An 11872-nucleotide genomic window follows, 5' to 3' on the forward strand; every position below is an offset into this window, starting at 1 on the left:
TGAGACGGCAAAAACTGAACCACACATTCACTCAAATCAACAACTCTGGTTTTTGTTGTCCCAAGACGTCCAGGGATTCTGCCCTAAACTCCGACGTAGAAACTGAAACTCCCGTGTGATGTTCCGTTGCCTTAAGGCGCTGACTTGGCAATCCCACACTTGCTGGGATTCTAGTTTCTCTCCCCAACTTGAACCTTACCGAGTTCCGTACAATCCAATAGATCAGACAACTTGGAGTTGGTGGTGCTCCTCCGCCTCCCGTATGTAAACCAAACCACTCTCTTAAATCTTTTTAAGTATTAAGCCAATAAGCATCTCTCTCTCTCTCTCTCTCTCTCTCTCTCTCTTCATTATCCCCTTGTCTTTCATAAAAACATAAACCCCCTCTAGGATTCTTGTTAAAAATGACATCTTTGCTCCCAAATCCCGACCTGGTGTCTACTACACCCCTCGTCTTCAAGCTCTACTCCTTTCCTCCGCCACGGAGACTCTTCACTCTCAGGCGCTCCTCCTTCGCCCGAAACTCATCATCTCTTCCATTAGTCGCTGTTTCCTCTCTCTCCGCAACTGCCGCAAAACCTACCAGATGGAGAGAGAAGCAGGAGTTTGCGGAAAACGATTCAATTTCCCTCCTCAACGAGAGGATTCGGCGGGACCTCGGCAAGAGAGAGACCTCTCGGCCGGCCATGGACTCCGAGGAGGCCGACAAGTACATTCAGATGGTCAAGGAACAACAAGAGAGGGGTCTGCAGAAGCTCAAGGGCGTTAGGCAAGGTACAGAGACCGGTTCCGGCGGTGGTTTTAGCTACAAGGTTGACCCTTACAGTCTCCTTTCCGGTGATTATGTGGTGCACAAGAAAGTTGGGATTGGGCGTTTTGTTGGGATAAAGTTTGACGTCCCCAAGGATTCTTCAGAGCCCCTCGAATATGTCTTTATCGAGTATGCAGACGGCATGGCCAAGCTTCCCCTCAAGCAGGCCTCGCGTCTGCTCTACCGATACAATCTGTACGTCTTCTCTTGCAACTTGCAACCTCTTATTTCTCTCCAACTCACAGTTTTTGACTTGCTTTTTGTCTTTGTCTCTTCCAGTCCAAATGAGACCAAACGGCCTCGGACTTTGAGTCGGCTGAGTGACACTAGTGTTTGGGAAAGAAGAAAGACCAAAGGAAAAGTCGCAATTCAGAAAATGGTCGTTGACTTGATGGAGCTATATCTTCATAGGCTTAGACAGAAGAGATATCCCTATCCCAAAAACCCCATCATGGCTGATTTTGCGGCTCAATTTCCTTATAACGCTACACCTGACCAGAAGCAGGTATTGCTGCTATCTCTTACTTTTCATCATTTATATCCCTTCACTCAAGCTGACTTCTCCTTGCAGGCTTTCCTTGATGTCGACAAGGATTTGACAGAGAGAGAAACACCAATGGACCGATTGATCTGTGGAGACGTTGGTTTTGGTAAAACAGAGGTTGCTCTACGGGCCATCTTTTGTGTGGTCTCAGCTGGAAAACAAGCTATGGTTTTAGCACCGACAATTGTATTGGCGAAGCAACATTACGATGTAATCTCAGAGCGGTTTTCCTTGTATCCACAAATTAAAGTCGGCCTTTTAAGTCGGTTTCAGGTATTGAGATCACTGTTTCTCTTGATAAATTCTTCTATGAATGCTATACAGTTCAATGCATAGAAACCCTCTGCTGTCCGCTCAGTGTAAGTTGTTCATGATTTTACCTGGAATTGACCACAGTTACTCTTTCGACATCGTGCAGACCAAAGCCGAGAAGGAGGAGTATTTGGAAATGATAAAAAACGGAGATCTCAATATCATTGTAGGTACTCACTCACTTCTCGGAAGCCGTGTTGTGTACAGTAATCTAGGCCTCCTTGTGGTCGATGAGGAACAGGTTGTGTTCAAATTCGTTGAAAATTAGTTGTTTATGCCATGGTCTCTGAAGGAAACTTGGATTAGTTAATCAAAGTCTCTCTTTTACTCTACAGAGATTTGGGGTCAAGCAGAAAGAAAAGATTGCATCTTTCAAAACATCAGTTGATGTTCTTACTCTATCCGCTACACCCATACCAAGGACACTATACTTAGCTTTGACTGGATTCCGGGATGCCAGGTTGCAACAGGATGTGTTTCAGATTCTATGTTCACTGATAGAATTTGATGAGACTAATTACTCTTTGATGCTCCCTTGTTTTAGTTTAATCTCCACACCGCCTCCGGAGAGGATTCCAATAAAAACACATCTTTCATCATTCCGTAAGGAAAAGGTGATCGAAGCGATAAAAAATGAGCTAGATCGTGGTGGCCAAGTTTTCTACGTCCTGCCTCGGATTAAAGGTAGAATTGCATTATAAGCTTTGTCTTCTCTGTATTATCTCTTACTATGACTACCTTACCTCTGGTCTTAGACACAAGTTGAATCAGAGACCATGGAATTCTCTTTGTCATTGCCAGCCATAACATTTTTCCATTATCGAGTTACCACTTTATTTTTCCTTATCAGGGCTAGAGGAAGTGATGAATTTTCTTGAAGAAGCATTTCCAGATATTGACATTGCTATGGCACATGGAAAGGTATGTTGTGGCCTTTCTTAGCAGTACTAGACATTTGGATGCTCATTCATAAGATATAGCACATATTTAAGGAACCCTCCTAAGCAATGCTGTTGCCCCCTATCATTGATCATCCTGCTACGTTGATGTATACACAGCAATACTCAAAACAACTAGAGGAAACCATGGAGAGATTTGCGCAAGGAAAGATCAAAATCCTCATATGCACTAATATTGTTGAAAGCGGACTTGATATTCAAAATGCAAATACCATAATCATTCAGGATGTTCAACAATTTGGGCTCGCTCAGTTGTACCAGGTGTCAAAATTAATTGTTTGCTTTATTCTTTCATCATTGCTATTGTAGTTAGCCCTGGCAAAGAAAGGTGAGTAGCTTCTTATATATCTTCCTCTTATTGCTGTCAACAGTTGCGTGGAAGGGTTGGCCGGGCTGATAAGGAAGCTCATGCCTACCTGTTTTATCCTGATAAATCGCTGCTCTCTGATCAAGCACTGGTATTGGAGGCGTTTTTATTCGTTCTATTCCCTTATCAGACTCTGGAATGTAAAGTACAAGCTAACTATGCAGGAAAGGCTTAGTGCTCTTGAAGAGTGCCGTGAGCTTGGACAAGGTTTCCAACTTGCGGAGAGGGATATGGGTATAAGAGGTTTTGGGACAATCTTTGGTGAACAACAGACTGGGGATGTTGGTAACGTCGGCATCGATCTCTTCTTTGAAATGCTTTTTGAGAGTCTGTCCAAGGTATTTTATGTTTAACATCTCCTTCTACATTCTCTCTGACTTGACGAGCCTTTTGTTTTTTTTTTTGTTTTTTCTTTTTGCCTTTTGTTTTTAAATTGGGCTTGGTTATTGACTTGTGAGTCAATCTTTTTGGTTGTTTCCAGGTTGAGGAACTCCGTATATTTTCGGTTCCATATAACCTGGTGAAGGTATATTCCATTTTAAACTTGTAAGAAAGGTGTTGCATTTGACTAAAATAAAACAAGATCAAATATTTCCAAGTGTATTATGAGGGCCAGATATGATAGTTATTAGGTCCGTTGTTTGTGCAGGAGTAACTGGAGAAGTTCAAATTTATATTGAGTTGTTATGCCTCAAACTGTAGCACTTAACACGCTTCTAATTTCCTTTTTGCTCTCTATTCCAGATTGACATAGATATAAATCCTCGGCTTCCGTCGGAGTATGTAAATTACCTGGAAAATCCGATGGAGATCATCAATGAAGCTGAAAAAGCAGCTGAGAAAGATATGTGGAGTCTAATGCAATTCACAGAAAACCTGCGTCGCCAATATGGGAAAGAACCTTACTCCATGGAGATTATTTTAAAGAAGCTGTATGTGAGACGCATGGCGGCTGATCTTGGAGTTAACAGAATTTATGCATCAGGCAAGATAGTTGTCATGAAAACAAATATGAGTAAGAAGGTGTTCAATCTGATCAAAGATTCCATGACTTGTGACGTTTACCGAAGCTCCTTGATACACGAAGGAGATCAAATAATGGTATAATTATGAGCAAATTAGTAGTGTTGAGGTCTGGCTTGATTTTGCATGATCTATTTCATGCAACGCTTAAGATGAAAACTCAAGGGCTTTACACGATATGTGCAGGCAGAACTTCTGTTGGAGCTACCAAGAGAACAGTTACTGAACTGGATGTTCCAGTGCTTGTCAGAACTTCATGCATCACTTCCTGCTCTTATCAAATATTAGTCCCCAATTCACAGTTTTGCTTGCGTGTAGGATGTGTTGGAAGAAGAGGGACTCCTCAGCACTTGTGTTGCTGTGGAGTTGCCTTCATAGACTAGAACACAGAAGGAATAAAATCTGCATATAAGTATATACGAGGGGCAGCATTATAATCAGGTACGCACGTCTCAACCTGATCGCCTCAACTGTTGATCGCATCAACAACAAAGGCCTTTCCTAATCCTTCCTCTTTTATCCTGTTCCCGCTCCCAGCAGCTACTCACACTCAAATCGTTTGACGAGGTTTCTACCAGGGATGATGAAAACTGTCCATCTTTGGGATATATTCCATGCAGCAGGAAGCATGACTCTATCTGGCCATTTCTCACTATTAGATCATCAACCAATTACGAGTTAGTGAAGTTTTGGAAATCTATTGTATGTTGTATATTGTGGGTGTATAAAATAGTGTAAGAAGAACTGGTATAATGTAGTTTTCTGGGACTTCTTGTTGTTTGTAGCTACCAAAACCAGCCCTGAGCATGATCGTTTATGGCCCAGTAAAAAGCCCATTAAGATATCATTACTCCAAACATCTTTGCGGGCCCAGTTGTCTGATTCTGGTTCTTCTTCCTCTTCATCTTCCTCTTCCTAGCGAGCGATTGATCAACCCACCTTACGACCGGAAAATTCTTCTGTTTGCGAGCGAATACGTATTGGTTGATAATTTCGTTCTTTATTATCTCAATTTCTGTCCTGTAGTAGTGCAACTCTGGTTCCATGTGCTAGTTTTTTTTTTTCCTATCGTCGACGATGGTTTTGCTGATTGATCTTGTGCATATGTTTACAGAAGCTGGCTGGATTCTCTGAATAAATCATCTTACGATTATGAACGAGGAAGGCCGCATCCCGCACCTCCCTGGTTAGTTTGTACTCTGTACGATGTCTATATCTTATAGCAGTTTGTAATTCTTATTGCATCGCCTCTCCTTTTCTGACATGAGATCTGACACCTGATATCGCTGATCGATTCATCTTCTTTTTTCTTTCTTTAATCATCGTTGTTGTAGATGGTATCAAACAAAAGTCTATAGATCAAAGACCCCCTCTTCTCGGGGAGCCTATATGTGTTATCTGCGGTCGTTACGGTGAGTACATTTGTGACGAGAGCAATGATGACATCTGCAGCCTCCAGTGTAAGCAAACTGTCTTGACAAGGGTTGACAACACTAGAGTGTTTCCTGCCACAGATGAGTGTTTCTATGTTAGAGAACCAGGATCTTCTTTCACCGATGCTCAACTGCTTAGAAGCAAGCTTGACATTCATGTCCAAGGAGCACTAGTCCCTCCTCCTGTCTTGACTTTCAGTTCATGTGGCCTTCCTCCTAAGCTTCTTCTCAACTTAGAAACGGCTGGATATGACTTTCCCACTCCTATCCAGATGCAAGCAATTCCAGCTGCATTAAGCGGCAAAAGTCTGCTCGCTTCAGCAGACACAGGCTCCGGGAAGACGGCTTCATTTCTTGTTCCTATTGTTTCTCGTTGTACAAGGTATCGCTCTGAGCATCCCTCAGACCAAAAGAGCCCATTGGCTATGGTTTTGGCTCCGACTAGAGAGCTCTGCGTCCAAGTTGAATATCAGGCAAAGATGCTCGGAAAGGGACTGCCATTTAAGACTGCACTCGTTGTTGGTGGTGATCCCATGTCTGGACAACTCTACCGCATTCAGCAAGGTGTGGAATTAATCATTGGTACCCCAGGTCGGTTTGTGGACCTTCTAACAAAGCACGCCATCAAATTAGATAGTATTACGATGTTTGTGCTGGACGAGGTTGACTGCCTGCTTCAGAGAGGCTTCAGGGATCAGGTGATGCAGATATTTTGGGCCTTACCGCAACCACAGGTCTTGCTGTTCTCTGCCACACTCTCAAGAGAGGTGGAGAAGGTGGGAGGGTCTCTAGCGAAGGAAATGGTTTTGGTAACCATCGGTAAATCCAACAGACCTAACAAGGCTGTCAACCAATTAGCTATCTGGGTTGATGCAAAGCAAAAGAAACAGAAGCTCTTTGAGATACTTAGAAGTCAAAACCATTTCAAGCCCCCAGCTGTTGTCTATGTGAGTTCGAGAGTTGGAGCAGATCTCTTGGCTAATGCGATAACTGTGGTCACCGGAATAAAAGCTCTCTCGATCCATGGGGAGAAGCCAATGAAGGAGAGAAGAGATGTAATGGGTTCGTTTTTGGGTGGAGAGGTGCCTGTTCTTGTATCAACTGGAGTTCTAGGCCGAGGTGTTGACCTCTTGGTGGTAAGGCAGGTAATAGTGTTTGACATGCCTAATACCATCAAGGAGTACATACATGTAATTGGCAGGGCCTCTAGGATGGGGGACCAGGGCAGTGCCATTTTGTTTGTGAATGAGGACAGCAGAAATCTATTCCCTGATTTGGCTGCGGCTTTAAAAAGTTGTGGAGCAGCCATACCTAAGGAACTTATCAATTTTACATCCAAGGAAATGCACAACAAGAAGAGGAGGGTTGGTTACTGAATTGTATGACCTCGATCCGAATGTATATTTTAAAGAAAGAAATGAAGACTTGAGATGTTAAGGATATAACGAATACGGAAAAAGGGTTTACTTTGTTAAGATTCAGATGCGAATACGAAAGAAAATACATTGACTTATGGGTTGTTGAACGTTATTATTGGCTAACACAAAGTTGTATTTATTAAAAAGAAGGGAGATTGACTTATGGGTAGGACAAAAGAACGCGGTTTTGCTGGACTGTCGTAAGATACCCGCCAACCAACTGCCAATGTCTTAATTTAGTGGTGAAAAGAGCCGAACTTTATTCCACCCAAAATCCCTGAAGCCGTCAAAGAGAAGGTCGTCGACACCTACTTGCTTCTCTTCTCATCTCCGTCGCATCAGAAGGTATCATCTTTTCTGCTCTTTGGAATCCTTATCCTTTCCATCTGTTTTTAGATCCGATCATCATCCCGATGGTGGTTGATGATTGGCTCATTCCCAGATCCTATCGATTTGTGCATTTTTTCTCCTTACGTAACCAAATTTTCCACTTTCCTTTTATCCTTGCGCTCTCTCTTTCCGGTTTCATGTTCTCTGTCATCTTCTGGCGGCTCCGTTATCATGTCTTGATCTTCCAATTTTTCCTCACGAGGAACACATAGTTTAGGCCACGACCATTACTCAAATCGATGAAAATTTCCTTCATAATGTGGTCCAGCTTCCTATTGTAGGATTACAAGAGTTTCTTTCTTCACTTGTTGGAGCAAATACTACTTTACAAGAAAACATGGGAGACTCTTCGAGTTCAACCTCTTGGAGCAGTCAAAAGGATACAGAAGACGATCGGATGATTGCTCTTATGTTATCTGAAGAGTACACTAAACTAGATGGTGCAGTAGGCAGACGCCTCTCCAATCTTGCTCCCGTGCCTGTAAGTTTGGTTCTAGTCCCTTTCGTACAACTACAAATCACAACGAATGCAAGAGTATCGCTATAGATTTTATTGTACAGAATGAAACCTTTCTACATACTTAGCTCTCTCTCTCTCTCTCTCTCTCTCTCTCTCTCTCTCTCTCTCTCTCTCTCTCTCTCTCTCTTTATATATATATATATCTATCTATCTATATATATGTTCTTGTTTTGCAGCATGTTCCACGGATAAATTCTTATATTCCCAACTTAAATGATGCCACCTTGGATCACCAACGCCTTCTTCAAAGGTTTTTCTGATGATCTCTTCTTCTTCTTTTCTCAATCTACCTAGGACGCTCACTCGTTCTTGTGAATATGTTAGTGTAATCATTGTAAAATGTTTCCTCCTAGTCAGTCAAGCTGAGAGTAATCCCCTAGGATGCTTTCTTTCAGATTTAATTGTTAATTCCTTAAGTTTGATCGTCTTGCAGGCTAAATGTTTATGGTTTGTGTGAGTTGAAGGTCTCTGGTGATGGAAACTGCCAGGTGAATGGAGGCTTGATTTCAAACTATCTTCTTCATCTCATTTTTTTTCTTACTCTCTCTGCTCGGGTACTCCGTACTCGTATCTTATAGATAAATTTGAGTCTTTTCAGTTCCGAGCACTTTCTGACCAGTTGTACCGATCTTCAGAGTACCACAAGCAAGTTAGGGGAGAAGTTGTTAAACAGGTGACATGTCTTATGAGTAATGAGCGATGAACAGAAGCAGTGACCACCTATATGACTGTGTTTTATAATTAGCATTAATTGTTGAAGTTGGACAAATTCTTATGTGAGATTGATATCTGTTTGGAAATTAGGTGCACACATTCCTTTCCGTGCCTAGTTGTCCCATTGTTTTTTCTTGTTGCTGCAGCTCAAGGACAATCGTTCTATGTACGAAAGCTATGTTCCGATGAAATACAAACGATATTACAAAAGGATGGCAAAGTATGTTGTGCAAACATATTCATTTCTCATTAGTCTTCTAAGCTACTTTGTTTGATTTAGAAAGTTACATGAATGACAGACCTGGAGAATGGGGAGACCATGTTACCCTACAAGCTGCGGCAGATAGGGTAAATTTCCTTTTGTCTCAATATTCATAGCACTCACTACTTAAGATGTACCTAAATAATGATCTTTACTTTGTTCTCATATTACTTGCTCTAATTCTTAAGAAGACAATTCTGTTGCTTTATTCACAGTCTTCTTCATGTCCTTTTTTTTTTTTCCTTTTTCATATGGATATTGAAAGAGGTAACATTTACATATCCTCGAGAAGCCATGTAAAGTAACCACATACAGATTACATACCCTTTTCGCATTAGGTCCCAGTGCCTCTGAGAATAGCCAATAACTTTTAGTTATCCCTTTGTTCTTACAATTTTTCCATGTATCTCCCTTTGAACAGTTTGCAGCAAAGATATGCCTGCTGACATCCTTCAGAGACACTTGTTTCGTTGAAATTATGCCTCAGTACCAAGCACCCAAGCGCGGTGAGACTCGGAAAATATTTCTTTTCACATTCACTTGTCGCTACTTGATCTGAAGTAACATCTATGCAATCTTACAAAAGTTGTGGCTTTATTTCGTTGGAATGGTTCAGAGTTATGGTTAAGTTTCTGGTCAGAGGTGCATTATAACTCGTTATACGATATTCAAGGTTTGTTTTGTGTTTTGGAAATGTAACGAAATGGTGACTTTGTGCTTGAGAACACTGATTATGATCTTCCTTTCTGAGTGCAGCTGCTCCAGTTCAGCAGAAGCCAAAGAGAAAACATTGGTTGTTCTAGACCGTAGGCCTCTCACTCGTCTCAGAACTTCATCTTTTTCCTATATTTCTATCAGTTTTGTGCATAAGCCAACATTTGTATACGCCAGAACTCTTCTTTCTCACTTCTGTATACACACGAACTAGCTTTAGCTGTAACATTTCTAAGACGAATATGATAGAGTCATTGAGTCAAGTACCAACGCGAAGACAATATGACAGTTTTAATAACGTCGCGAATAGAAAATTACTCCAACAAGATAAATGTTTCAAGCTTTTCGAGCGAATTTGTATCCTTGAAGCTCAAAACTTTATTTTCCACGTTTTTTGTTTTGTTTTTGTTTTTAACTTCTTATTTCATTTATCATTGTAAAGACATTACAAAGTTTTTTTTTGGGTACAAGATGTTAAGATTCATACCAATAATAAGTTTTACATAATTGTGGAAACCACATTACAAGAGCTTATAAACGAAAAATGACAAGATATTAACTAATGGAACCTAGATGCTGGAAGTAACGCTCGAGCAGGGAAAGAGAAGAGATGACGCGCGCCGGGTAAGATAGCAGCCTGTCCCTCATCATACGGTCAACCGATGCTCGAAAAAACTGAAGAAGGGAGTGGAGACGTATGAGAAGATACGAGCATTGCGATCTTTTCCAGACTAGCTAGATGATGATTTGAAACAACAGTTTTAAGATAGTCCGAAGCTGAGATTTAACTGAAGCATTACTCTGAGAGATCCAATTTGCCACCTCTTGAAAACCTTGAGGAGGAGAAAGACCGAACAAGACGATCCTTGGTGGGTAGATGAGTCCAACATAACAAGCCAGGTGATGAAAGAGCACCGAGGGATTGCTTCTGTGAACCACACAATCTTATGCCAAGATACAAGTGGAGCTGAAACTCGTATATAATTCCAAGTTGCCTTGGAGGAGAATTCATTCACAAAAGATCTTGACGCACTGCGCCATAAATAGATATCACCACCTCTACTCGGATTAGGTAGTAGTAGTTAGAAGAACCTGTTAAGCATGAGCTTGGTCAGATCTTGCAGCCTGCAGATGCCAATCTCCATGCTCATTAGTAGCATGTAAAACACGACCCTGAAGACGAACATTACAAAGTTACTATGGAGAATATTTACTAGCTACAACATTGGAAGATTACATCACTAATTGAGTTGAATTCTATAAGAGCTAGTTCAACAGATCTCGATATATTTTTGAAAATTTTAGCTATCTTGTTATAAATTTATAATAGATAGGTACAGTATGAGTTCCTTTTTGTTCTAGTTAGAACGTGAAGTTCCTTTTTGTCATAGTTAGAACCTGAACTTTAATTACAGCAGAAAAACATAGGCAATATATATACATTACTAAGAATCAATGACCAACATGTCACACAGAAATAAACTTTGCAGTGTGCCAATTCTCAAGTGTGGACTAACATATCATCAAAAATAAGGACTCAATTGAGAGAGAGATGAGAACAAGGAAGAGTTAAAGTTGCCAAAGCTGTACAAGTATAACAAAATCGAGCAAAGAGAGAGAAACAAATTTCATGATAAGCAGGAAAATCAAATTTACCTAAAACATTCAAAAAATGAGTTTAAGGTTTAAAAGTTAATATTGAAATTAGTTAATATTAATCAAGATTTAGAATGTGATTTAATAAATATACAAATTTAAAGAATTAGGGTTAGGGCTTAGGGTTAGGCTGTAGGGCTTAGGGTTGCTTAGAGTTAAGGCTTAGGGTTTAGGGTTTAATGTATGAAATGTGATTAAATTAGTTTATATTAATCTAGAACTAGATTGTTACAAAGTATTTTAGAAATAGAATGATGGGGATAATTTTATTTATTTATTTAATTATTAAAAATATTAATTTTTTTTAAGGATTAATTCATTAATTTCGATATATTTTTAAATATTTTTAGTTACATTGTTCTAAAACATATATACATCTTACATAAATTTGGGAACTAGATTGCAGAAGTTTGGATTCCTATTTGTCTTTGATTATCCATGCTAATAAGGGTTAGCCATGATGTATTAGAGTTTTTTTAAAAAAAAATTAATAAATGAAAAATAATAAACCTGCAAAATAACATTCAAAACTAGTATAGTTAATATTGATCTAGTGTTAGAATGATATTAGGTCTTTTAGAAATATAATGAGGAGAATTAATTTTTTTAATTACATCATTTATTAATACAATTGAATTTTCATAGGGTTACTTCACTGGTTTAGAGGTATTTCAAAAATTTTAGGTATCTTGTTTTAATATATAAATACATCATGTATGGATATAGTAAACATACCGCAGATGTTTAGC

At 39.9% G+C, this 11872-nt stretch overlaps 3 protein-coding genes across 8 annotated transcripts; all 3 read left to right on the top strand.

The window, feature by feature from the left end:
• Nucleotides 1-8: 8 nt before the first annotated feature.
• LOC18024614 (ATP-dependent DNA helicase At3g02060, chloroplastic) lies at nt 9-4850 on the top strand. 3 transcript variants are annotated; one of them, XM_024159673.1, is made up of 14 exons: nt 9-1006; nt 1091-1316; nt 1383-1628; nt 1774-1908; nt 2003-2127; nt 2212-2351; nt 2518-2588; nt 2726-2887; nt 2998-3084; nt 3158-3331; nt 3475-3519; nt 3738-4094; nt 4203-4457; nt 4554-4850. In XM_024159673.1, exons 1-13 carry the CDS (start codon nt 405-407, stop codon nt 4302-4304), a joined length of 2472 nt encoding a protein of 823 aa, XP_024015441.1. In that variant the 5' UTR covers nt 9-404; the 3' UTR covers nt 4305-4457; nt 4554-4850. The 3 variants fall into 3 exon arrangements, with proteins under 3 accessions (XP_024015441.1, XP_006408577.1, XP_006408576.1); XM_006408514.2 differs by having other exon boundaries at nt 4557-4849; XM_006408513.2 differs by having other exon boundaries at nt 4595-4732.
• Nucleotides 4851-4856: 6 nt separating this feature from the next.
• On the top strand, nt 4857-6886 carry LOC18024615 (DEAD-box ATP-dependent RNA helicase 41). Of its 2 annotated transcripts, none has more exons than XM_006408515.2 (3): nt 4857-4993; nt 5131-5202; nt 5351-6886. In XM_006408515.2, exons 2-3 carry the CDS (start codon nt 5169-5171, stop codon nt 6823-6825), a joined length of 1509 nt encoding a protein of 502 aa, XP_006408578.1. In that variant the 5' UTR covers nt 4857-4993; nt 5131-5168; the 3' UTR covers nt 6826-6886. The 2 variants fall into 2 exon arrangements, with proteins under 2 accessions (XP_006408578.1, XP_006408579.1); XM_006408516.2 differs by having other exon boundaries at nt 4860-4999.
• Nucleotides 6887-7010: 124 nt separating this feature from the next.
• LOC18024616 (OTU domain-containing protein DDB_G0284757) lies at nt 7011-9963 on the top strand. 3 transcript variants are annotated; one of them, XM_024159677.1, is made up of 10 exons: nt 7015-7212; nt 7526-7738; nt 7954-8027; nt 8211-8265; nt 8376-8450; nt 8638-8711; nt 8791-8839; nt 9175-9259; nt 9370-9426; nt 9510-9963. In XM_024159677.1, exons 2-10 carry the CDS (start codon nt 7595-7597, stop codon nt 9554-9556), a joined length of 660 nt encoding a protein of 219 aa, XP_024015445.1. In that variant the 5' UTR covers nt 7015-7212; nt 7526-7594; the 3' UTR covers nt 9557-9963. The 3 variants fall into 3 exon arrangements, with proteins under 3 accessions (XP_024015446.1, XP_024015445.1, XP_006408580.1); XM_006408517.2 differs by having other exon boundaries at nt 7018-7212; nt 7539-7738; XM_024159678.1 differs by lacking the exon at nt 9370-9426 and having other exon boundaries at nt 7011-7212; nt 7539-7738; nt 9510-9926.
• The last annotated feature ends 1909 nt before the right edge of the window (nt 9964-11872 follow it).

Source organism: Eutrema salsugineum, unplaced genomic scaffold (assembly GCF_000478725.1).
Source record: "Eutrema salsugineum unplaced genomic scaffold, Eutsalg1_0 scaffold_13, whole genome shotgun sequence".
Taxonomy (NCBI): domain Eukaryota; kingdom Viridiplantae; phylum Streptophyta; class Magnoliopsida; order Brassicales; family Brassicaceae; genus Eutrema; species Eutrema salsugineum.

Coding starts and splice junctions, on each gene's coding strand:
- LOC18024614 (XM_024159673.1), top strand. CDS start 405: ATGACATCTTTGCTCCCAAATCCCGACCTGGTGTCTACTACACCCCTC. Junction 1,909..2,002: donor TTGTGGTCGATGAGGAACAG/GTTGTGTTCAAA, acceptor TTTACTCTACAG/AGATTTGGGGTCAAGCAGAA. Junction 2,888..2,997: donor GGCTCGCTCAGTTGTACCAG/GTGTCAAAATTA, acceptor TGCTGTCAACAG/TTGCGTGGAAGGGTTGGCCG.
- LOC18024615 (XM_006408515.2), top strand. CDS start 5,169: ATGAACGAGGAAGGCCGCATCCCGCACCTCCCTG. Junction 5,203..5,350: donor CCGCATCCCGCACCTCCCTG/GTTAGTTTGTAC, acceptor TCGTTGTTGTAG/ATGGTATCAAACAAAAGTCT.
- LOC18024616 (XM_024159677.1), top strand. CDS start 7,595: ATGGGAGACTCTTCGAGTTCAACCTCTTGGAGCAGTCAAAAGGATACA. Junction 8,266..8,375: donor CTGGTGATGGAAACTGCCAG/GTGAATGGAGGC, acceptor GAGTCTTTTCAG/TTCCGAGCACTTTCTGACCA. Junction 9,260..9,369: donor GTACCAAGCACCCAAGCGCG/GTGAGACTCGGA, acceptor GGAATGGTTCAG/AGTTATGGTTAAGTTTCTGG.